The sequence below is a fragment of the Dipodomys spectabilis genome, unplaced genomic scaffold, assembly GCF_019054845.1.
Source record: "Dipodomys spectabilis isolate Male_0828 unplaced genomic scaffold, ASM1905484v1 ptg000081l, whole genome shotgun sequence".
Taxonomy (NCBI): Eukaryota; Metazoa; Chordata; class Mammalia; order Rodentia; family Heteromyidae; genus Dipodomys; species Dipodomys spectabilis.
In genome coordinates this window covers 14,018,959-14,046,324 of record NW_024870758.1, presented here as the reverse complement: position 1 = coordinate 14,046,324, position 27,366 = coordinate 14,018,959, and the positions used below count along the sequence as shown (strand labels likewise).

The window sequence follows — 27,366 nt, the reverse complement described above, 5'->3', positions numbered from 1 at the left end:
GGAATCTATTAGCTTCTTTAAGAAGCTTTGAAGAACATGCTTCGGAAAATGATTTTCTGTAGAATTCATGTACATTCTGCTCAGTTTTGCTTTTTCACTTGTTTATAAGGCAGTGCATGTTCTTTAAAAAAAACTTTTGTTCACCTTTATCCTGAAAAAGAATCCATTGGCATGCACTATATGCCAATAATCTTCCCAATTTCTAATAGTAGCCAAGACCAACATAGGTGGGAATAAAATCTGCTAGACAACAAAGGATTGAAATAATGAACAGCCCAGGTTTTCACCAATATCCCCAATTTTTGTAAATCTCAAAGCAGAAGCTTCACTATAAATTATAACTCATATTCCTCTCTTAAAGAACATAGCTAAAGAAAAACTGCATATGCAAATCATATCTTTCATTGTTTTTTATTTAACTTGGGGATAGAATGGGGATAGCATACATTTTATTTGTACAATATTTAACAATCACTTTTCCAAGGTGGGGTTTGGGGAAAAAAATTTTTTTTTTTAATTTTTTAAGCTTTCTGTTAAATACTTGCAGGAAAAAAATAGCAAGTACAATTTGACAGTAGTACAACAATCTGTGCCCAAACACTGACAAGAAATACAGAGTAAAGCTAAAATAATTGCTTGCCTAAATTTTGAGAGGTAACAAATAGGATATGGGTTGAGACTGCATAAAAAACGCACTGCTGGTTGAATATCTGAGGTAAATAATGGTCAATCAAGATGCTACTTGTATCATTTTGCCCATAAATTTTAAATGATTTTGTGCACATTATACCAAATGCTCCAAAAATGTACTTCTTTTAAAGTAAAGAAGACCTATGATAAAAAGCTTTAAAAGAAAAATCACCTTTTCCACTAAATTACCATTTGGCCAGTGGTTTTTTTTCCCCAACATTTTACTTAATGGGGATGTTACTTAGGGGTGAGAGAGATTTTTTTTTCTTTTTCTTTTTTTTTGCATGGCATATGAGTCCATCTTTAAATTCCCAAGGTGATGGATTTTTTTTTTCCTGATTATATTTTCAAAACCACCATGAAAGAGTGGAAATTCATGGGACCAATCATTGTGAGGCACAGTCTCTGTTCTGGAATTCACAAGGTACCTGTAATAAACATTCAAACAAGAATCACAGATCACATGCTAAAAACTTCCTAGCATATAATACATACAAGATCTGTTCAGGGCATAGACTTCAAATAAAGCCAAACACTGGTTAACCATCAATCCTATGGCAGCTGACCTTAAAATATTTCTTACACGGGAGATTGGGCAAAGTAAAAACTATGAGTTAGAGCAGCAGTATCAGAAAGGCAAAGTATAAGACAAGTCATGAGGAGCACCATACACGAGGAAAAGTTATTGGGGTGTTTCATTTTGTCCCCAAAGAAATAACCGGGGTTTTTTTTTTCTCATTTTCTTTTTTCCAGTATCCTTAGCATAAATTTTTTGTTATCTTGCCCACTCTGCACTGACTGTAAACCAAACACTAAAATGCCCTGCAAAATAAAGTTTTAACAAGACTAAGTATAAGGACAAGTAGTCACTGGAACATTCTTATTTTACTGATTATAAAAGTTTTTCCACTAATGCAGTTCTCAAAAAGATACAAGTTTTAAAATTAGAATTAAGTACAATACCCAAGATTTCTAAAAACTTCCTCTATCACGAAGACAAAACATTGTATATTGTAAATAACTGATTTAATAAAATTTATCTGTAGTACTCTAAGCCAAACATTCATTATGATATTCCTTATCTTTTTAAAAAAGGGTTTTACAATGGACAGAAATTTATCTTTATACTGTTACTAATTTCTTTATATGCACATTATATTTTTTTCCCTCGATTAGTTTCTAAATGGAAGCAAACCCTTATCAAGAAATTGAGAGGCCAAGTACTTTCTGAACTAAAAGTAGTAAACATTGTAATGGAAAATCTTAATATAATGAGACCTTGGGTACATACACGAAGAACAAATGCTTTTGAATAGTGTGTGGCACACAGATAAATATATTCTCCTTTCCCTCCCTGCTTAGAGTCTGCTGACTTACATGTTGTTTATAAATAATGTCATTTTTCTTCCCAGAGATTTAAGTGCATGTAATATGTAAAATGGTAGTGTACTGGTTTTTAACCATTTGAAGACAACACATTCACAGTGAGCTCATAATAGTGACATGTAAAAAATTTATGAAAATTAATGTATGAATTTTATATTGATATGACAAAAAAGTACATAGCATAATACTGACTTGTTGATTATTCCAGATATTGAGGAAATTAATGTTTTTTTCTAGGACCTGTGTAAATTTGAGGAAGAACCCAATCATAATAGTTTTAAAAATCTGTTTTGGCACCTGCCTACCATCAATTCCATTTCTTAGCAAGGATAAGGCATGAACTATCCTAACTTAATGTCAGAATTAGTTGTGAAAGTAATTTTGGGGAGAATGCTAGGCTATGTTACCTATATCAACACCGATTACCTCTAAATGTCATTGCATATTTTAAGTCATAAGTTCAACTTGTTATCCCTGATTTATTTTAAAGCAGTAACATCTGAAATCTGTGCTTAAAGGTTAATATCTTTATCATAATTCCTTACGTATCACAGACATCAAATATTACTCCGACAAGATGGCACCAAGCAGAAGTATAATGATAAAGTTACAAATCTCAAAGCAGAATGAGAGATTCTGGGTAATGACACTTCCTGAGGTGTTCCTAAAACAGTGATAATGTCCCACACACTGTTTAATGAAAATAAAAACAGTACAATTTCACATATATAAATAGGGGGAAAAAAGTATCTTAAAAGGTAAAATGAAGAGCTTTCCAGTGTCACAGCTCACTTTAAAAAAACTTTTAAACATGCTTTAAATTTTCAAATATTCCCCAAACACAGCACACCTTTAAAAAAAAATTTTTTTTAAACCACTTAGGTAAGTATGCAATATTTTGGGACCTTGAACTGAATATAAGATGAAGCTTTAACATATGGGAAGAAAGAGGAAATTTCACCTTTTTGTTTTTCCATTTCAAAATACAGCACTTTTTTTCTCCTAAAGCCAGCACAAGAAAAGCTAAAACACTGCTTTACAAATGGCCACTTACTATTGGCACAAAGCATAGCTTACCTTTTTTTTTCTTAAATAACACAGTGAATTTGTAATAGCTTGTTATAAAACATGGATCAATTTATTCAAATTTTGTTAGTGTTTTCAATTTTATAATTTAGCAACCGTGGAACTGAGGTATACCTTGTTGAAAGGGAGGTTAAAAGTAATGCTTGGAAGCCTCTTTATGTACCCCACTTTGATGACTTTGTTTATGTACACAGAACAGCAGCACACTAAACATTCACAAGCTGTGTCATATTGGCATTACAATAGTCATTTATAGAAACAACAACAGCAAATGCAATAAAAACAAGTTACCCTTTTTTAAAATCTGAAATGAAAAGTTCTTGATTTAAAAAAAATAGCAGTAGTTCATTTAAGGAATTAGTGTCTTCTTCTGACAGACAAGAAATCTGATGTCAGTTTTCAAACACTTGATTAGCCAGGTCCAAAAGATCCTTGATTTGGAGAGGGCACATTCTTCATGTACATTTTTTTCAAAAGTTTCTTTATAGAGTTTACAACTTTTAATCTCATGTCCTTCACATCTGTGCTGCAAGCAATGCAGTGAGTCTCCCAGAGCCTTTTTCAACAAAGGGCTGCTTGGCTTAAGTTTCCAGGAGGCATCCTACTTGTTTCACACAGAAAATAAACTGTAAGCAGTTTTGTTAGCTTAGCAGCTCCAGTTCACAGTCCCACTTGTCAGTGTGTATGGATGGTGCAACCATCATAGACTAGATTCTTTGGGAGGAAAGTCAACGTTTGTCACCATTGTGACTACTGTTACAATGTCCTCTGTGGTAATGATATTTGTTAGTCTTTGCATCTGGGTAATTCTTTCACCTACACATCCAGCTGATAACCTGGCTTCTGCATCGTGATCCCAACATTCTTCTATTGTTTCACAAAGCATTGCCATTCCCTAAGAAGAGAAAAACATAGTCAAATGACAGTAATTTTGGTTTCCTATGATGAAAGAGTAAAAAAAATTCATTAAAAAAATTGCTACTTTTGTGGGCCAAAGAAGTTTCCAGATTATCAAAATTTGACATCATTTTACCACATTGACTTTTATTGATTATCAATATCATGAAGCACAGAAACTATTTAGTTGTACTATGTAAGATTTAATTGTGACATTTCCATACATACATACAAATGTATCCTGATCAAACTCTTCCCCTTCTATCATGTTCCCTTTAACCTTTATAAAGGAATTCAGGTTTCATTGTTACTTTTTCACATATATAAATAAATAAATTATTTTGACCATATTCATCCTCACTCACCCTCCTCTACAACAGAACCTATTTTAACTTTCTTCATAATAGTAATTTATTTCCAAAAATGCCTATCCACATTATTTATAAAGACTATTCCAGTATTATTTTTATGGATTCAAAACCAAAGCTAGTGGGGGTGATATCAAAATATTTATTATTTTCTTAGTTAATATTAGGATTTTTATCTTACAGTAATATACAAGATTTGGAAGGGCCATCCTTGAAAATTCTCTACCTAGCTTTACTCATTTTCTTGTTATATTTAGACCAAAACAGTAATAGTATACTACACAATTTTCTGCCTAAAGTATTCTAAAGAACTCCATAGTCTTCTAAGCTAAAACAAAATATTAAAAGCAAGCTCCCATGAAGAGGGGAAAATGTGGTGTTTAATAAAATAGTATCATGCTAGAAGCCTACCTAGCTGTCTACAGATTCGGGAGCCAGGCAGTCATTTTTCTAGGAAGATATCCAAATAGACTCATTTGCACTAAACCATTGAGGTAGATTTAAGAGCTGTATAAGGCCCCATAACTTCACAATCTCCCTAGTGAGTATATAGACAAAGCCCTAAGGCTGCTCTCTTTAAAACTTTAGCACAGAATATATGGTGTGAAGAGTACCTTCCTCTTAGAATAAAAATGTGCATAGAATAAATCATTCTCTGAAAGATATTTTATTGGAATTTCAAATGAAAAGTTAACTACATGACTTACAGCATGTTTCTGCCAATAATCTCTTAAAACAGGCCTCTTTTTTTTATGCACAACAACTTCCTGCATGTCTTCAAGTGATGGATGCTGGCCAATTTCCTCCTCAAATGGCAACATGTACTCATCTACAGGTCCTGAAATGTAAAACACAAAAACATTCATTTTTAATTAAAATCTTCCAACTGGTACAAGCTTTCTAAAATATATCTTCTATCACCTTTTTCCAACTCTACATGCTATAAGGATAGGAGAGAAATAAGACTCAATTGTACTTATACCACTGTATCCAAACTCATAAAATTTATAATAAAAAGTCCATGATTTGGCAGGTAGCTCTATTAAACATTATTTAGGTTTACTTGTTTTGGACGGGGTCTCGCTCTATAACCCCAGCTGGCCCTTTAACTCTCCATCCTCTTGCCTAGCCTTCCTTTTGAAATTACAGGTTTATAACACCAAACCTCGGTAAAAAATACTTTTTTACCTATTTCAAGAAAGTCTATATTCATCAAAGTATTCATCGGTGTACAAGACAGAGAACATACTTGCAAATCATATCCTTCTTTAAGGAACCTAGTCCTTGCAATCCAAAGCAGAATGTTAACAGCTGTGTTTCCATCTTGAAGACTTGGGTTTCAACCTGTTAAAACCATCTTTATTCTATAACACACTGAAACTCCAAACCTGCTCCCTTCAAAGAATTAGTCATACCTCTTCTCCATCCTCCCTAATAAGTGCTGAAAGATTTCCCATCAAGTAAGAATGTGTCCTCACAACATTTATTCAAAAACATAAATAATTCTATTTTACTCACACCTCAGGAAATATGGGGAAATACCTTTAAGAAATTAGCATTTAGTAAGTACTTAAGTCTCAGGAACTTTACATATTATCATTTATCTTCATAAAGGTGGTACTGCCTCCATTTTGAAAATAAGCTCATGAAATTACAAAATTGTGCACAAGGGCACACAGCCGTTACATAGTAGACATAAAATTTGAGCCCTTATCTCTCACTCTAAAGTCCATGTTTTTATTTACTATATTTTCTCCCTTTGAAAGAAAGTCCTGAGAAATTTTATTGAGCTCTGTGTATAGTCTTGTGTAAGATCTTGAACTTTCTGCACCAAACACTTCTGGGTAGAATATAATGAATCCGGAAGACTCATTAACTCACTCTATACAAATGTGGAAATCCTTGATAGCTGGGCAGTTTGCTCAGAGTACTAACATTCTAAAATATCTACTCAAACTATTTCACAAGTCAATGGCATTGATGCCAACTGGTAGTCTGTAAAAAGACAGTCTCTTGGGCCTCAACCCAGATCACTAAGTCAGAATTGGAGTTGTAACTAGGATTCCCAAGAGTATGATGAAACATTCAACTTCAAGAATCACTGAATTTAACCATCAGCAATTAGACATAAACAAATTCAAGAGTTCTCACTTTAACAGTATTGTCTACATTGACCCGTTGGCCCCAATTTCTACATAGCATATACCAGGCATTTAAGAAAAGTCTGCATCTGGGAAGGTGGCTCAGTGGTAGAGCGCTTGCCTTGCATGCTCAAGGCCCTGGGTTCGATTCCTCAGCACCACATAAGCAAAAAAAAAAGCCGGAAGCGGTGCTGTGGCTCAAGTGGTAGAGCGCTAGCCTTGAGCTGAAGAGCTGAGGGACAGTGCCCAGGCCCAGAGTTCAGGGTCCACGACTGGACCCAAAAAAGAAAAAAAAAAAGTCTGCATCTATTCCTTTTTCCAATTTCCCAAGTAATTCCTTTCCCAACGAAGCAATCTCTAGACTTCTCTAACACTCCTTTCCATTTATTTATCCAGAAACAGTTACTAATACCAGAAACAGTTACTAAGTACCAGGCATTGAGCCAGATAATTCACGTTCACCATCTGACCTACTGTTTCAATAAATGCACAAAATAAATTTAAAACTTCTTTACTTTTAAAGTTAATATGCATTGAACAGGTTACTCATCTTCCTCAAGACTTAAAAAATTCCCAGGCTGTTTCAACAATTCTTAGGCTTCCAACCTGGAAGAATGAATGGCTGCCTATTTCTGAACATTTACTAAATTCCATTTCAATTAAATTGAGCTTAAAATTAAATTGCATATTACAGAGGTAATCTGTCCTATAGGGAATCTTTTACAGTACTCAAAAAAAAGTAAGATTCTTAGCAGCATAGTTTAAATCCATATACTTTTTAAAATATTAAATATATTCTCTTACAGTCTATAATTGGAGGAAGCTTTTAGGCTATTATGAATTATAATAGAAAAACATGTAAAGATCATTTATATTTGTGTGAGAATTTAGTAGTCAGGATTTATTTGAATAAAACAAACATTTTAAAGAAGTTCTAAAGACAGAGTACCTAGACAACTATAGTTTTGTCGCACTGGGAATTTGGCATATAGTTACACAGTCATTCAATTATTTACATGATTTGGACAAGAACTTCAATAATAACATACTTTAACAACTTAATCATAATACAGTCAGACTTTAAAGAGCAGAATTTAACCTGTGATATATCCAAAAACACGTTCACAGTTCTGTGTCTTAGGGGACAAGATGAAGTTTAACCTGGTTATAAAGTACTTATGCTGGCAAGTGCCAGAATGTTCTGAGAATCAAAATCCCTCCTTCTCTACAGACATCTCTCACCAAAAGAGATGACTTGGGAATCTAGGTTGCAGGAAAATCCTAGTGAAGCAGTAGTCCTTTCCCTCCACACGGATCATAGGGACAAAATGTTGAGATAAGCTACTTAATTTCTCTTGAGTTTCAGTTTGTTCATCTATAAAACAAATACCTCCAAAATATCTCCAGAAAATAAGCTGAAGGAATATATAGTGTCCAATAAACCATCTAATGGTAAATTATCAACATATTTCTAGTTCCTTTCCTTTATGCTCCTCTATCTTGTGAATTTTCTAAAATCTCTTAATAGTCCATTAAAAAGAAATTGTACTTTATTACCATCTAAGTAATCATCCCTTTTCATAAATGTGGCATATGTATTCTAAAAAATACTTTTTCCCTTACCATCTGCAGCAGTACAGCGAGAAGCCAGTTCCCACAGAACTAATCCCATGGCGTACATATCTATCCTCAAAAATGCATCCCTTTGGAAGTTTATAGCACCCTCTAATACCTCTGGAGCCATATATCTCCGGGTACCAACCTGAAAAAAAGATTTTGAAAAAGCAAACAGTACTCATTTATTAATTTGATGAACTAAAACTTTATAATTTCATAAAAACAAAACTGTGGTCTAATCAAATCATGATGAACTGTGAGCCCGAGTTTATAGGGTGTGTATATACATATTTCTGGATATACTTAAAAATTTACATATCGCTGGGCGCTAGTGGTTAATGCTTGCAATCCTAACTTCTGAGGAGGCTGAGATCTGAGGATCACAGTTCAAAGCCAATTAGGGCAGGAAGGTCCATGAAATGTGTTCATCTCCAAAAACCACTCAAAAAAAAAAAAAAAAAAAGCCAGAACAGGAGCTGTGGCTCAAGTGGAGAGTGCTAGCCTTGAGCAAAAGAAGCTCAGGGACAGTGCCCAGATCTTGTGTTGAGCTACCTCTTTTGTATTCAAGTACAGCACACTACCACTTGAGCCACAGCTCCATTTCCAATATTTATCCCCCTTGGGTGATTAATTGTAGATAAGAGTCTGTAAACCCTGCCTGGGCTGGCTACAAACTGTGATCCTTAGATCTCAGCCTCCTGACCTCTAGGATCCTGAGCTAGGATTTCAGGTGTGGGCTACTAGCAACTGGACAGTTTTTCTCCTCTTTCTGGATATACTGCAAGAAACTTAAAAATGATTGCTTGCAAGGAAGAAACAACAGAGAAAACAACATACTATTTCGTTAGTTAGTTAGTTAGTTGGTGTCAGCACTGGGGCTTGAATTGAAGGTTAAGGCTAGCCCTTAGCATTTTTGCTCAAGGCCACTGCTCTACCACTTGACCCATGGTGATTAAATGGAGAAAATATTTTCACAGACTTTTCTGCCCAGGCTGGCTTTGACTCACAATCTTCTAATCTCAGCCTCCTAAGTAGCTAGAATTACAGGCATGAGCCATCACCACTTGCTGAAATGTGTATTTCTATAAAAAAAAATCTTCCGATGGTATTGTAAAAGAATTAGCAAAGAATAGATAAACAAAAAGTCTATTTGTGTAAAAATTTATGAATTTATGTATTCATGAATTCTTCTGTTTTGGATTCCTTTATATCTATCTTCATAATTTAGTATTTCTTAGTACTGTAACTATGGTTACTGAGCTAGTACAAACTAGTTTTGTTTGGAGCTTGACATTCTTATATGAATACTTAAAAGACAGTCAGGGACTGGGAATGTGGCTTAGTGGTAGAGTGCTTGCCTAGTATGTATGAAGCTCTGAGTTCATTTCCTCAGTACCACATAAACACAAAAAGCCAGAAGTGGCGCTGTGGCTCAAGTGGTAGAGTGCTAGCCTTGAGCAAAAGAAGCTCAGGGGCAGTGCCCAGGCCTGAGTTCAAGCCCCAGGACTGGCAAAAAAAAAAAAGATACTTTGGTAGGTAGACCACAATGTATTTGAGCAATAGTAGACCTACAGAGTAACATAGACACTGGTATTTTCAAAAACTCCATCCTTGGATGATTATAAGCTCTAGAAGTTAGGCAGTTACATACAAACATAACATGTTAAAAAATATTAGGACTTCAGAAATCAGTAAATCTCTGAAGTTCAAGTTTTAACTCATTTAATAAGAATACTTTACAGAAGAAAAAAATACCTTTTATTTTTCCTCCTATTTAACTGTATTATAAGTGATTCTCAAAAAAAAAAAACCCTCTCCCCACCTCCCCATCCCCGGAGGGTGCTAGTACTAGGGCTTGAATTCAGGACCTGGGTGTATCCCTAAGCTTTTTTGTTCAAGGCTGGCATCCTCCCACTTGAGCCACAGCTTTTTTTTTTTCCCTCATACTTGCCTGCCTGGGCTGCCTTTGAACCATGATCCTCATAGCTCAGCCTCCTGGGTAGCTGAGATTATAGGCATGAGCCACCAGGGCCCACCAGCAGCCTACTTTTCTCTTAAAAACAAATTTATATAATCCAAAGTATGTCTTTCATTATATTATGGTTTATTACTTTCCATCTAAAATGTTCTCCATGCAATTTTTACTTAATAATGTGACCCAACTGAAAAAAGAAGGGAGTTAAAATGTGGCATGAATGAATGAATATTCAGATGTTTTTATTTAAAAAAAAAAGTAATCAACTGGGTATCAATGGCTCACGTCTGCAATTCCTGTAATTCCAGCTACTCAGAGAGGCTGAAATCTGAAGATCACGGTTTGAAGCCAGCTTAGGTAATAAAGTCATGAGATTCTTATCTCTAATTAATCATCAAATAAAAACAAAATAAATACTGGAAGTGGAGCTGTGCCTCAGGTGGTAGAGCACTAGACTTTGATCAAAAAAGCTCAGGGACAGCTCAGGCTCCGAATTCAAGCCCCAAGACTAGCACCAAAAGGGGGAGGAGAAACTTGGTTTTGTTTTTTTTTTTAAATGACTTTTCCTAGCCTCACAGGTTTTAAGAATGAAATGTAAAGATAACCTTTGCCTTTTTAGCTTTATTAGAGGTTATCATTGCTAAGATCTACTTGTTCATACTATAGTTAACTATAGTTAAGACACCTCACACAGGCATTTGTAAGGCCTCTGAATTCTAGAGACAATCCAGAATAAAGCCATCAAGTTTATTGCAGAGTAAATAAAGCAATAAGAGAAAATGTGTGGAATAAAAGTAAGGAGATCTTAATATGTTGTACAGATAATGACTATTCTTCCACTCCTGTTCAGATGGTAAAAGTTAAAACTGGCCAGTTTCTGGTGTTGTTGTTTAAAAGAAGCCTATAGCATCCAAGAGTTCTTTTATGAAGTTTTTGCCTAAACCATCTAGTCCTCTACAGTATTGCTTTCCCCTGAAAGGTAGCATAGAACTCTTAATTAGATGCTGACTACATCACTATCACAAATTTTGGAACAATCAGTCCTTGCCATTTTACAAGAAAATATGCAACAAGTTTATTTTTTCTTCTATTTTGATCACAGTTCTCCCTTACCTGTCCGTGGGTATCACCTGCAGATTTTCCAGCCTCAAACTTTAATGCCAACCCAAAGTCAGCAATGCAAGCTGTCAGATTGTTTTTCAACAGCACATTTTTACTTTTAATGTCCCTTCAAATAGAAAGATAGACAGTATTGAAATTCAATTTCAACAAGTTACATTTTTAAAATTTTTTCTTGGAAGTGGGAAGGAGAATATACTATGAGAGAAGTTCTTTAAAAATATAAAATTCAAAGAAAGGGAAACAGAGTGCTTAAAAAGAGTGCCTATTTGCCCCAGCACAAGAATACAGTGAAGAATTTCTATTCATAGCACAAACTATAAAAAAGAATGTATAAAACAGTTCAGAACTACCATTTCACCTTCCATACATCTCTAAAACTGCTGTTTTAAGATAATATTTCAGTGTTTGTAGTTACCAATTTCCATAAAACAAATTTTAAAAACCAAAATGAGCAGCTTACAACTGTAATTCTAGTTACTCAAGAGGCTGAGATCTGAGGATCCTAGCTTGAAGCTATCTGGCACAGGAAATTCCATGAGACTTATCTCCAATGAACTATTCAGAAAAAGCCAGAAGTGGTGTTGTTGCTCAAGTGGTAGAGCACTAGCCTTGAGCACAGAGAGGCTTAGGAACAGAGCCCAGGCCCTTAGTTCAAGCCATAGGACCAGCAAAACAAAAAACAAAAACAAAACAAAACAAAACAAAAAAAAACAACAACAACAAAAACAATGAAATGAGGTTTTGGGGTTTTTTTGTTTTGTTTTGTTTAATTAGCTGAATTGAAGCCTATTGATAATGACTTACTTTATAGAATGGTCCTTACTATTGTGGTTCTTATATTCTTTCACCTGCTTTTAGAAAAGCAAAACAGAAACTTCCATCTACTTTTTTTGTGTTCTAAAAAGTATAACAATACTGAAGCCTAAGATATTCTCTACACACTTACTCAACTGGTTCATTCTAGCTTACTATACTCTAGCTAAGTATATCTCTACCATAATCAATGGTTACACTATATATACATCCAAGACTAGGATAGAGGATGAAGAATAGAAAAAAATACTCCAAAAAAAAAAAACAAACCAGTTTCAAGTTTCATAAGGTTTTTAGAGGCCCCCAATTCCTAATAACTAGAGGGCAGTGCAATGTGTGGATGGGTGGGGTCCCGGGAGCTCCAAAGGAATAATTCCCTATATGGAAGGCAGACTGCATACAGAAAGGTGAAAAGAAAGGGAGCAATTCCAAGTAGATGCCATTTAGTTTGTAATACCAGAATTTAACCATTTGAGGTGAATTTAAGTAATATTTGCCAGAAACCTAAGTAACTATCTGGTGCCACTCAACTAAATAAATATTTGCTGTGCTCAGTCAATGCCTCCTTTATATGGAATTCAAGGTGATAGATTAAATCCCAAATTCAAAGAAGGTAACTACAAGGCAAACTGAATCCCTGTTGAAGGAACAAACATTTTTCCTTCCCAGAATATGACAATTGTTAGGGCTAGGAACTATTTCTTTGCTAGACAATTGTCTGAATGATGTATGGTCATTTAGAAATAAGATTTTCAGCCTTAATATAATTAAGAAATTGAATAACTTGTAAAAATAGATATGCTGTACCTTTCATAATCACCTTTAAATTAAATCATGATTTGAGTTAAAACAAATACATTTTTCCTTTTAGAAAGAGACAATTTACTTTCATCCTCAAGCATGTTTCCCAAAATAAGACATATTATGCACAAGGAAATAATTAACTTTACTAATTATGTTCATTCTTGGCCAATTTCAAAGCTAACTTAAAAAAATTAAAATAATCTGCCTTCTAGAATACAATTTGGTAATTAGGGGAAAAATAAATTTTAGCCAGGGGGATAAAAACTCCAATTATGAACATATACTGAACTATCTGGGGGAAAAAAAATGGAAGTTTTTCTCTACCTGTGAGAGATTGCAGGTTTGTGACCATCTTTCAAGCCTGGAATATCCTCGTGTAAATATGCCAATCCTCTAGCCATAGTTTCTGCAATATGACATAGTTCATTCCAAGAAACCACATTAGCCTTAAGAAAGTCTGACAGTGAACCCTAAAGAGAAAAAGGGACAAAGCAAAAGCCTTAAGCTCTTGAACAACACATGTATATGGAGACTTTTTACTATAAGTTACAAAAGCAGTATATCTTTACTTGGTTTCTCTCTCTCCTCTCCTCTCTCTTGCTCTCTCCCTCTCTGTTTCCCCACACCGTGTGTGTGTGTGTGTGTGTGTGTGTGTGTGTGTGTGTGTGTTGCTGGCACGTGTGTGTGTGTGTGTGTGTGTGTGTGTGTGTGTGTGTGTGTGTGTGTGTGTGTGTGTGTGTGTGTGTGTGTGTGTGTGTGTGTGTGTGTGTGTGTGTGTGTGTGTGTGTGTGTGTGTGTGTGTGTGTGTGTGTGTGTGTTGCTGGCACTTGAATTCAGGGCCTAGGCACTGTCCCTAAGCATTTTGGTCAAGGCTAGCATTCTTCACATGAGCCATGGTTCCAAGGCTAGCATTCTTCACATGAGCCATGGTTCCATTCCCAGATATTTTTTTTTTTCTTTTAGTAGTTCAATGGACTTGTGGACTTTCCTGCCTGTGTTGGGTCTGAACTGTGATGCTCAGATCTCAGCTACCTGAGTAGCTAGGATTATATGTGTGAGCCATTGGCATCTGGCTTTTACTTTCAATGAATAATAATATTCTAAAAGCAATCTCTGGATAGGTCGAAAAATTTCTCCAAGTCACATTAATAAAGGAAGGAATACACTGACCTTTGAATGACTATTAAAAATCACCAAATTTCCCCCATTTGGAAAGCAAAGGTCTTAAAAAAAATAGTTGATAAATCTAGAATTCTGTTTTAAAAAGGGAAATATACTGACTATAAAGACTAGGATACCACAAAATTTCAACATATAAATAACCACTAATGTAAAGAATCTTCTCTAAAAACTTATGGTCAAAAATTAAGGGAAACAATAGCCACTTACATTTAACAATTATAAAATGTATTAAAAATATAATTTCTGTGGTTTAGAGATGTGACTCAAACAGATTATCTGCCTATCAAGTATGAAGCACTGAGTTCAAACCCCCACGAAAAAAAAGAACAATCCTACTTCATTGAAAATACTACTTTTAAAAACTAAAAGTTGAAAAAATACTATGTTTTACTGACAATTATTAATTAATTTTAGAACTCATAAAATTTCTAGCTCTGGCATTGTCACTAACCTAGACTTATTAAAGCATTTCAAAGCCAGGCACTGATGGCTCACACTTGTAATCTTAGCTACTCAGGAGGTTGAGATCTGAAGATCACAGTTCAAAGCCAGATGAGGGAGGAAAGTCCCTGAGATTCTTATCTCTAATTAACTACCAAAAAAGCAGGAAGTCGAGCTGTGGCTCAAATGGTAAAACACTAGTCCTAAACAAAAAAAGCTTAGGGACAGCACCAGGCCCTGAGCTCAAGCCCCATAACTGGCACCAAAAAAAAGTAAAAAAAAAAAACAAAACAAAAAAAAAACAGGCATTTCAAGGTACAAAGTTCAATCTGAAACAACTAATCATGAAGTTAAAATGGATTAAAATAATACTGAACACTGTATAAAAAATATTCATAAGAGAGGTAAATTATATCAGTGACAAAAACCTGAATGATTAGAAGGAAAAAAGCACTTTTATTAAAGTGAATTAAAACATTTTTATTTAAGCAATTTATATTTTATGTTAACTATTAATTATAATAGCCTCTTGAAAAAATAATACATGAGAGATTTATAGTCAACATTAGGTAAGTAAATCACTTCTAATTTACTAAATGTAAGTGTTAAGAAATTTCACCTTCTCATGAAATGCTGTGATTAGCCAAAGGTCCACATCAACACTGGTACCTCGTTTTTCTGCACCAATGAACTGTAATATGTTCTCATGCTTCATTCCAGGCAAACTGTAGACTTCATATTCATTTTGCCATGACTGTTTGTCCTAGATTTTAAAAGAAAGAATATTAAGAATATAGGTAAATCAATTACTCAAATAAGTTCTAGGTAAAATAAAACAAATACCTAAGTATAGAAGATTTTGTTAGGTCTTGTTGACAGTTCTACACTTTTCTTTGTTTCTAGTTTATGATCATAGAAAATTATAAAAAAAATGTTGCCCTTTTGTATAGTGGCAACATATTTTGCATACAAGTTACTGCAGGTGTATTACACTGTATTTTATCATAGGAGTGAAATGACTTGGGTTATTATTCACAATAATTATTCCTGAAAAATGAATTCAGATAAAAAGACTGTCAAAAACGAAAAAAATCTTTTTCAAAGATGAACATAGTATCTAAAATTTTTTTTTAAAACCACCATATATTCACTTGTGTTTGCCTACTATATGTGAACTTGTCAATTAGTTTCTTTTCACTGATAGAACAGTGAAAATGGGATGCAGTACAGCATAATGATTAGCAAGTCTCTGAACACAAAGTTCAAATTCTGGCTTTCCTTCTAATCTTTGGCAAGTTATATAATCATTCAGTTTCCTAGTTATGTAAACCAGTATTTGTACAGTTTAATTTGTAACATTACTGTTATTTCTGTACCTTGTCAATAGAAGCATTAACCAAAATGTTTGTGACTGTTAACTATGCTTAATATGCAAATGCCTTTTTCTAAGTTTTAAGATTCTTCACACAATTTAACTTTTTTAAATTGCTATTATAAAAGTAATGTACACAGGAGTTACCATGTCATAAATTATGTCTTACATTTCTTTTTGGACAATGTTCCCCCTTTTCCTTTGTTCTCTCCAAGTTTTTCCCTCCTGTCCTCACCCACAAGTTGAGGAGTTCATTTTCAACATAGTTTGTACTGAGTTCCACTACTATATTTGTTCACCCTATGTCCCTCCATTTTTATGCCACCTCTTACCACCACAAAGACAGAAAAATGAACAAACGAGACAAAAAAGCAAAGGAAAAGAACAACAACACTTTTGTCTCCATTTCCTGGAGTTCACGTTAACACACTGAAACTTTTAGAAAACTCCAATAAATGTACCTGTATTGGAAAGATTTTGACAGCCACGTATTCATTGAGTAACTGTGCTTTCCAGACACAACCAAACCTTCCCCTTGCTTTCACTTCTAATAACTGCAGTGGCTTCAAACCTAATAATGGAGAAGGCGGAGGTGGTCCTGGGTCCTATAGATAAATAATAATACTACAGGTAAGGAGAACATGAAACATATATCAATTGTAAAAATGAGGGGGGGAAAGTAAGTATACTGAAGAATCAACTGACAGAATTGGTAAACACATACTGATGACGTTACTTTCAGTCTTGGCAGAACTACATTTCTCAAGCATTACTAAATATCTGCAGTAATTACAAGGCAGGCAACTTAATTTAAAACAGTTTTCATACTAACATTCTTCACTACTGCCATTTATGCTCAGCAAGTAAAAAGCTCTAGTATCCTTTTAATTCATTCTCACTCATCTTCCTAAGATTTTCATGAACTGTAGAATATTCCTAACAGTATTTCACTTATCAGTTTATACATTCCTAGAAGACGAGAATTCACATGCCAGAAAGATCAAATAATGGCACTGCCTCAAAGAAAATTTCAAAATATACTTCTTTCTCTAATAATAATTTAGTTTTAAGAGTTTTTCCTACATTAATCTCAGAAATAACCTAGGCCACGAAATACAAAAATATATAAAGGAATTGTTATTTTTCTATAGCCAAGTTTTTGTTCACTTTTATTTGTCAAAGTATTAACAGATCATTTCTTTATTTTAAGTATTTTCCAAAACTGAGTGGTGTATAAAAGCTGTTTGTGTTCTGAGAATGACTACCAAAGGAAATACAAATGAAAATCCAGAAAAGTGATCATCATAGTAGATAAAAAGATAAGGTAATGAAAGAAGTATACAGCTATAATTCATTTTAAAAATAGAACATATGTAAAATATAAATAGAAAAACAGTAAAGGAATTTTCCTTGTACAAATAGGATAGCAACCTTTCATTGAAAGCACCCTGTATGTTCACTACAACTAAAGCAAGGTATAAGATGCTTTCTGGAAAGTTCACAGAAAAAAGCAACAGAAATCTTTCAAGTCTATACAACAAATATCATGAAGAGGAATTAAAATTTCTGTGGCAAAAGAAACCAACATGATAACACAACAGATAGTTGGTACCTCAAACACTTTCTATCATTTAGCCCACAGATACCATTCAAGAGTTTATAAAGTTTACATTAAACATCTGCTAGGTATCAGATCTAAAAGGCATGAAATTTCTTCTAAACTATACAATCTTTATAAAATGTCTAGAGAGTTCATGTGTCAAACTGTAAGACAAAACAGAAGACTTGTGACTCATTTCAAACTCCTATTTATTTAAAAATATCTATAAAAGTTGTTTTCCTTCCCATATTTAAAACATAAAATGTTAGTAAAGCTGGAGAGTTTTTCCAAATAGCACAGAGACAGATTAAGGAGGTAGTGTAACTCTTATTAGAAGACCACTCTCTCAACTATGATTCTGAGGGAAGGAACAAAAGGATCTCTGTTGAGGAGGTAGAGAGATGCGGCTCAAGTGCTAGAGTGACAGCCTTGAAGAAAAACGCCAAGCAAGCATTTGAGGCCCTGAGTGGAAGCCAAAATAACAGTTACCACCCCCCCCCAAAAAAAAAAAACAGGAAAAAAATCATCTTTGGTAAATTCCTATGAAAATTACACCCTTTGTATAAATAATTCTTCAATTAAATACTTCCACCTGTAATAAGAGTTCTACTCGGAAGAGTAAGCTGCTTATATTAACATGGAAATGGGGGAAGGGAGAGTGACTGAATACTGTTCTTCCTAAGGCAAGAAAATCACCCAGTCCTCAAGGTACAAGAATTACTTGCAAATGCATGAAAGAACAATTAACCTAAATAGAGAAAAGTTAGAAAGGTAGTTTTCAGTGCAAGAATGCCAAAAAGAAAATTAGGCATATAAGGGCTGAAAGCTGAAGAGGTAGAAAGTACTAAGGTTCTAAGTTGAAAGATTGTGTTTTAATAACTTTTAGATAAACTGACTATTGTTTCTGTAGATAAGCATTAAACTATACATTATCTATTGGTTCATAAAGGATGCCTACACATAGATAAGACTTATCTATTGAAATAAAATTTAATGATTCAATCCATATCACCTCTTCAAAATATGAATTATTTTGAAGTATATTATACTTTCCTATAACTTTAAATTTAGCAAGTATATAATTTTTTAATGTCTCTTTAAAAAACAAAATGACAAGCTGGGAAGTTGGCTCAGTGCTTGCCTTGCATGCATGAGGCCCTGGGTTCGATTCTTTAGCACCACATAAGCAAAAACAAAAAAGCCGGAAGTGGCACTGTGGCTCAAGTGGTAGAGCGCTAGCTTTGAGCTGAAGAGCTGAAGGACAGCGCCCAGGCCCAGAGTTCAGCCCCTACACCAACAAAAAAAAAAAAATTAGATGTTTTCCGAATGCACACATAAACTTCAAACTTCCTGTAAGTTAGTAAGATTCTGTTTAAAAATTTCTTAAGATGCTATTACTTCATAAGGAAATCTTAAGACCACTTTTCTAATATTATAATTATATTCAGTATTTTATCATAATGACCAGAAAAAAAGACTATAACAAAAATTACTTAAAATATAAAAATCTTAAAAAAGAACACTGCCAAATTTTCAAAGGTCTACAAAGGCACATTCTTGTTCAATTTCAAATGTGTTTTTAAGTATACTATAATATTAACACTTAAAAATTAGCTTAAAATGAATAACTCTATAGCAAAATTATAACTATATAAAATTTATAGTACTGATAAGTAACTATTTTAATTACTGGAAGTTTTAAATATATCTTTAACATCTACTTTTTTACTTGACCTATAAATTCAAGAATATTAGAAATTATTTTCAACCTATTAGTATCAACAAAAACTCAGTATTTTATTCTAGGAATACAGATTTATATCTTTAGAATGAACCCCTACAGAGATAAATGGAAACTTAAACTTCATAAATATCAGTAATATTCTGTTATCACCTATAAGACATGGCTTTGTTCTACTCCACAGTAAACATACATCTAGGGAAGCAAACAGAAGGCTTTCAGAATCTCTGAAAACCTCCCTCAGTCTCCAGCTTGCAATATTGTGCTATTTCTTCAAACCAAATGATAAGCATTAAAATATGTTTCTGGTTACATTTCTTCTAATGACATTAGAAGATAACATGAGAAGATATACTGAGATTACCAGAACTGGAAAAATATCCAATAGTGATCATTTTACTTATTTCTGAATCTTCCATGTGAAGAATGAATTCTAGTCTTTAATAGCATTAAACCTCTAGAAAGCACACGAAGAAGAAACCACACTCACGCAGCTAGTTCATTTGCTAGATAATCCAAAGATGAAATTATACTTGAAAATATATATTTCTCATTAAAAGATAATGGGCTATACTACAAAATTAGTTAAAACGAGTAGGTTAACAATTAAGTATAAGACACACAATAAAACTTGCAATACTAGGTCATTAAGGCAAATTGAATCATTATGTATTACATTGTAATCAGCGAAAGTATGTCTCTACCTTAGATAAATGTAAAGATTAATAATTCTTTAAAAACAAAAGCTAGTATTAGGTTAAATAAATCTTATTTTTATACTGAAAGTAGGGGAGGAATCTTTATAATATAAATGTATATAAACTATAAAGGATGCACAATAAAACAATAACAACAAAAATTTAAGGACAAAATGTTTAGTATGCATCCACAAAAAGTTCCACAACCATAAAACAAACATCAATGCGTCTTACCTCTATCATTATATGAAAGGCGTGCTTGTGAAGAAAAAACATAGGCAAAAGAAATTACGATTCATATTCAGAATGAAATGAAAAATGAACACATCAGTTACAAAAGTGAAGGGAAGAGAATAATGATTTATCTCTTAAAAAGTTGGCACTGATCCAATGTTCTGTGTTTTCTTTTTTTTAATTAACGATTAGGAACACTTTCCTTGTAAACAGAGGAAAGTGTTATATCACACACACACACACACACACACACACACACACACACACACAAACAGACAGCCCTTAGATACTATTACCTATCAAAAGACAGATAAGCAAACAAATTTCTGACTCTAATGCAACTCCATATTACTCGATCCAATGGGCTTCAAGCCAGAAAGTAAACTAAAGTAAATCAACTAATCACTTTCAAAAAGGGATCTAAAATCTAAAGTGATTCAACTGGGAAGTTAACTGGGAAAAATATGAGCTGAATTGGTTACTGAACACCAGAGGGCAGTATTGCCATTAATGAACACTAGCTAGTAGCTGAAGACATTTATATAAAGCTAGAATAAGTCTTTCCAGACAATAGTTTGACAGTTGTCTTAACATTTTCTAAAAACTCCTAGTGCTAGTAAGTGAAGTACCTCACTACCCTTTTATGGAAAAATAATAGTAGTGAAACAACAAAACAACAACAAAAATACTTGTTAATGGCTATGTGACTGTATGTGGCATGAATAATAAACTGGGTAGAAAATAAGAAAGATGATCATTATGATTAAGTAATACACAGTGACATAACAGGTCTATTGTTAACCTACTTGCCCAACCACACTGAAGTGAATAAAGTAAAACAAATTCTAATTAATAAAATAGGACTTAGATCATTTAATCTAAATCCCAAAGAATGTTAGCAGTTCAAAATATGATTTTAGTATAACCCAACTACAAATTAAGGAATTACACAATTGCTGGATAAGCACTGGTGCCCTGGGAATGAGTACCCATTCATATTTATCATAGTCTGAGGAAAATAAAATACTAACATGGAAGAAGAGTTTCATTTCCCAATCATCTCAAAGTAAGTAAGGACTTTAGAGAAATACTGTCACAAGAGTTAAGGAAACGAGAATTCCTCCAAATACATCATATACCCTAGTTTCCACTGTTTCTAAAATACTTCTACTGAAAACAATACTATGACCAAAAAGAAAAACTCATCTATACCAATTGTTGAACTAGTTTTTCTTCCTTCCTCATTTTCTCCTTATGATAATGATTTAAGATTATAACCCGTCCAAAAGATTGACAATTCTGTTAAATGTCAGTATTCCAGAGTACAATTCATCACTGGAAAGAAATGCATACCAACTCATAAACTAGACTATGGCATCCCTAGGTTCAGTGACCTTTGATCTTTTTCCCACACAGGTGCTTTGAAAGATAAAGATACCACTGTACCAACACATGCAAGTGTTAGTACCTTTAATCTTAAAAAAAAAAAAGAAGCATATCTCTGTTCCATATACTTCCATATAACAAACTGTAGAATAAGCTCTAAAATGACCCAAGCAAAACAGAGACAAAACTAAGACTAAATGTGACAAACAAGAAGGTCAAGATATACATAAATTAATTTGCTGAAAAGAACAAATATTTTGGAAAGTGTATCTTGGTGAATACACCTCTTAATTAATGAACATCAAAATAAGCAAAATGATGCAAGCTAAACAAGAGACACCTATAACAGGCCTCAATGTATAATTATTCAAGAAAAATGAATTACAATCGCCCCAAAAATAATTTCACTGAAATATACAAATTTAAACCAGTCTGGATTCACAAAATGAAAAGTAATTCTGAATATCATGTACCACAACTGTAACTAACAGTAGAAATCAAGTAAGTACATTAATGGCAAGTAATTAGTTTCTGGATAAGAGACTTGCTACATATCCCTTAAGTGAAAAAAAAATTACTGCTGAATATCAGTAAAGAATAAAAAGTATTTCTTCATTAATTCATTTATTCATTCAAAAAATGTTTACTGAATGTATTGTGTCAGGCACTTACTAACAAGGCTTTTGTGAAGCTCAAAGTTGAAAAATTTTGACTTGCTAATGAATGCATTAATTATAAACCAAGAGCAATAAAAAGAAATTCAGCACCTTCAACATTTATAGATACCTGTTAGATAAGAGAAATATTCCCTGAGAAGGATCCCATGTAAAAATAAGGTACATGAGGGAGACTAGTGAGATGAAAAACAGTATTGGAGTACATTTTAGATTTTCAATTTATTCAACCAAATGGATGGTTGTTTCATGTACTAAAAACTAGATTTGGGAGACACAATCATTACCTTTTACGTACTAAGTGCTTTTAGGTATCTATGTGGAGCTTGGTGGGCAGATGTGCAAATCTGAAATACACAGGAATCTATCTAGATTTTTGTTTATATATTATACATAAATGTTTACATAATATTACTATACATTTTCTTTACTAATATACTTGTATCTCAAAGATAGATAGATAGATAGACAGACAGACAGACAGACAGACAGACAGACAGACAGTCTCCCTACCCAGCAACTTCTCAGGAATACCAGGAAGGATTAAAACCCATTATCCGAAGTATATGCAAACTGAAAATTCAGACTCTATCTCCTCTTATTCATCTAATTACCTTACATTCTAAAAAAATATTATGTATTCGTTTTTAAATAATTGTCAAGAAAAACACAAATAAAATCTAGGAAGAAATAATATAGTGTGTCAAGACAGACATTTCAGAACTACATTAATATATTAACAATATTGAATACTGATATTGTCAAATGTATAGCTATGATTCTAATTAGATCTCCAAGATTCCTTTTGATGTGTCCTGATTCCTACTGTTTCTCTAATCTTACTCCTCCTAAAGATCACTATAGAAAAGCAAGATCACCATAGAAAAAATGAAAATTCTGGATAGATTCCCTAAGAAACAGCACCTCTGCATTAGTGGGGATTAAAGTCTGAAAGAGATGTAAACATGTCCATTATCCTTTTGGTTGCTATTGAAAAACATCAAATTTATGGCTAGCTACAGAAGAAATTTTTTTTGGCATTTGTATGTTATAAAAAAATTATCATGTTATATATAAATAAACTGATGTGATAAACTATATGATTTCTATCAGGCCACATATACTCAACTAAAAACTATTTAAAATATAAAATACATACTGAATCCTTTGTCCTACTTTAGCTTTTTATGGATTCAATCTAATTGTTTATTGAACTAAGCCTTTCAATCTTCGAAGAATAATGTAATCAAATGCCCTGACTTTGCCACTCAGTAGGGGGACTCTTGTCAAGTCCCTTCGTGGAGAAGTGTACCTCAATGTCATTGTCTATAAAATAGACCTGATAAACATAGCCTATTTCACGGGATATTAAGTGAACATGTGTAAAGTGCTCTGAAGAGTGTTTTATACAGACCTGAAAATGAAATACTATGCTATACTAATTTTAAAGCATAGCAACAAGTTCTAATAAAAAAAAATACTCCTTCTGAGTTCAATTTTGAATGTTATTCTGTTGACAATCACAGCTAACATTTCACTGTGCATTTACCATTAGCCAAACACCCAGAAAAAGTTCTCTCAAACAGTATAGAACAGCAATTAGGCATTTCTTCCTTTCTTTCACTCTTACTTAAATTATTGAAGCAACTCCAAAATACTCTTTATTATTCATTCTGAGCTGAAAAATAAAGCCAACTTATTTTGTTTACCTACATATTAACTGTGGGCTCCAAAAGGGCAAGCAGGGATTGTTCAAGTGCCACTTTTGCTATATATTCAACTAGAGTGCCTAGCACAAAATACACATTCAGCATTACATGAGGTTAAACAAAAACAGAAAAATAATCCATAGCATTCCCAAAGCACTATTTTTAACCTAATAAATAGACTTTTCCCATTTCTATTATTTCAAATTAATAGAAAAAAAGACAATGGTAAAATAACTAGGAGTGATGGGAAAGGCCTAGGACAAGACCCAGGAAATGCAGAAAATAGAGCAAAAGCAATTTACCTCCTCCTGACTACCACTTCTTTACCAGGTAAGAAAAGATGAAGTACTTTGGTTTATATACATCAATTCCATCTACAAAGTGGCAGATGAGGCCTGGCACAGGCCAAACAAAAACTAAACTCAGTATTCAAAATTTAAATTTACATCACTTTTAGAAATAAGGGGTTCTCATAGCTAAGATATGGAACTAACCCAGATGCCCCTCAGTAGATGAATGGATCAAGAAAATGTGGTATATATACACAATAGAATTCTATGCCTCCATCAGAAAGAATGACATTGCCCCATTTGTTAGGAAATGGAAAAACTTGGAAAAAATTATATTAAGTGAAGTAAGCCAGGCCCAAAGAAACATAGGTCCCATGGTTTCCCTTATTTGCAATATCTAGTATATGTATGAGTCAAGCGGAAAAGGTCAGATAATGTGATGTCAGGAAAATGAACCCTTAGATATGTATTTTAATGTTTTTTTCTTTCATGCATGTGTTTCTAATGCATTTATAAGATTATCTCTTTGTTGCTTTGTATGTCCCTCCCCCACAGTATAACCCCTGCTTTCACTATATTTGATGTCAGTATAACTTGTGGAGGAGATGGGGAAAAACCAGTTGTTTAAGGATACAGGTGGACCTGTTGCAACAATGAGAAGTACAAGTTGACATGTCCAAAACGAGCTTTACAACGTTGGTGGGGGGAGGGGGGAAGGAGAAGGATTGGGATTGGGGGGGAGGGGGGAGGCTGGGAAGGGATGTGAAAGGTAAACCAAAGGAGGAGGCTGCAATGCTTGGTAAGAAATGTACACATTATCCTGCCCATGTAATTGTAACCCCTCTGTACAGTATGTTCACAAATAAAATAAAATATAAAAAAAAAAAAAAAAGAAATAAGGGGTTCTGCTTAACTGTAATATAAAGCTTTAATATGTTTTAAACTGTTGATAAAACTACATTTTTTTTCACTTTCTCCCTTTTTGCTTTTGGACATGAAATTTTAGGTCATCTCCAACTAGCCCTGTCTGAGCATTTACAAGTAGAATAATTATATGGCTGACAAAAGTAACTTTTTTGTCAAGCTGCATGCATATAAATTTATCAAACTTCTTTCCACCATTACAAATATATTCTAAAGGATGTTATAATTTGGGGTATCAATACAAAACAATCATATACCATAGTGGAACACAAAGGAATAATATCTATAGCAGCTCTGCACTATTTCTTGGACACACACCCACTCAGTAAAAAAAAAAAGTAAACACACATGATTTCTTAAACAAAGAATTTTTTTTTTTTTTAAAGCAAAGGAGACCATAGGTCTTAGCCACTCAGGAGGTTGACATTTGAGGACCATAGTTCAAAGCCAGCCCGAGCAGGAAAGTCTATGAGATTCCAATCTTTAATTAACCAGCAAAATACTAAAAGTGGAAGTGTGGCTCAAATGGTGGAGTGCTAGTCCTGAGCAAAATATTCAAGAACATCACCCAGGCTATAAGTTCAAGCCCCAGGACCAGCCCGAGCAGGAAAGTCTATGAGATTCCAATCTTTAATTAACCAGCAAAATACTAAAAGTGGAAGTGTGGCTCAAATGGTGGAGTGCTAGTCCTGAGCAAAATATTCAAGAACATCACCCAGGCTATAAGTTCAAGCCCCAGGACCAGCCCGAGCAGGAAAGTCTATGAGATTCCAATCTTTAATTAACCAGCAAAATACTAAAAGTGGAAGTGTGGCTCAAATGGTGGAGTGCTAGTCCTGAGCAAAATATTCAAGAACATCACCCAGGCTATAAGTTCAAGCCCCAGGACCAGCAAAAAAGATTTTTACACCTAAGAAATAGATCATATTTTAAGCCTGCTAAAATAATATGGTTGAATATCTGTAAATGGGTTCTATTCCTAGCAGAAACCTGTACAAACTTGAAGTTGACAAAATAGCACTTTGTATTCCTTAAAAGAACATAATTTCTACCAAAACAATTTTAGTACTTCCCGAGTAAAACAATATTCATTCAACTGAATTTCACTTTCAAATATATTACTTAATGAAAGGAGATAAATTAAACATGTCAACATAGAAAGCTATCCTCTGTATACTGTTAACTTCAATTGTGGAACACTTCATAGTATATAAATGTGACAAAAGTAACTATTTGAACAAATGAGATAAAAGTATCTAAGGGTATACAACAAGCTATTAAAGCTTACTATTTCAGAAAAGTGAGAAAGAGAATGGAAATGTTTTTTCTATTATTTTTAACATAGTTTTTAAAATAGACATTTATAACTAGTGTTTTCTACTAGGTAGAGGAGTTTCAAAAAGAAAGAAGGGGGAGGGGGAGGGAGAGTAGCTGAGTACTGTGGATCATATCTGTAATCTTAGCTACGAGTCAAGGATCCTGAAGATCACAATTAATTCAGCCCAGACAGAAAAAGTCTGTGAGATTATCCCAAAAAGCACATAGGAGACATGGCTCAAATAGTAGAGCACTGGCCATGAGCAAGAAAGCTGCCAGAGAGTACCAAGGTTCTGACTTTGAGTGCTAGTACCAGCAAAAAAGAGAGGGAGGGGAGAGTAGCAAAAGAAGAGCTAGATGTATGTTAATAAACTCCAACCACTTTCTATCAACCTATTTCAAGATGTGCTTCTAAATTCATTTTGTAAATGTAATTTAGCATTCACATATTAAATACATCAATAAAATTTAGTGTATTTCCCATGTATTCTCCCCAAATAAGAAGCATACTTTCTTAAACTGAGTTGAATAGTGTTATATTAATCTTTCAGTGCCTTATTAACTTTAAATGGATGTGCAGATTCATGTTCAAATGGAAAATCCTGTAAAATATTTGCAAAGATGACTTGGTTTCTCAGTGAGTAGTAATTTGACATATCATGGAATGACAACATACTATTTTTTAATATTAATGCCTGCCATATTGTTTTATACATCCAACTCTGCCCAAACATTTGGAAGCCCTTAGTCCCTATCAAACCAATACCTACACAAAATTCAAGAACTAAAGAAGCTGGTGCCATTCTAGAAAACATTAATGCTGTAACACTAAAGTGCCATTTATACAACCTTTAAAACTGAAAAGAAACTACTTCATACCTTGTTGAAGGTAGGTCATT

General features: G+C 33.7%; 1 protein-coding gene across 1 annotated transcript in view; it reads right to left on the bottom strand.

Moving 5' to 3' along the window:
- Positions 1-395: 395 nt before the first annotated feature.
- The window catches only part of Acvr2a (activin A receptor type 2A), a 92,091-nt gene continuing 65,120 nt past the window's right edge, over positions 396-27,366 (bottom strand). Inside the window, exons 5-11 of the mRNA XM_042683488.1 lie at positions 16,356-16,499; positions 15,142-15,285; positions 13,224-13,369; positions 11,274-11,388; positions 8,192-8,330; positions 5,135-5,265; positions 396-4,057 (exon numbers count right to left, since the gene is read on the bottom strand). Of these exons, the coding sequence (XP_042539422.1) occupies positions 3,863-4,057; positions 5,135-5,265; positions 8,192-8,330; positions 11,274-11,388; positions 13,224-13,369; positions 15,142-15,285; positions 16,356-16,499 (1,014 nt within the window). The 3' untranslated portion in view covers positions 396-3,862. The remainder of the gene's footprint in view (positions 4,058-5,134; positions 5,266-8,191; positions 8,331-11,273; positions 11,389-13,223; positions 13,370-15,141; positions 15,286-16,355; positions 16,500-27,366) is intronic.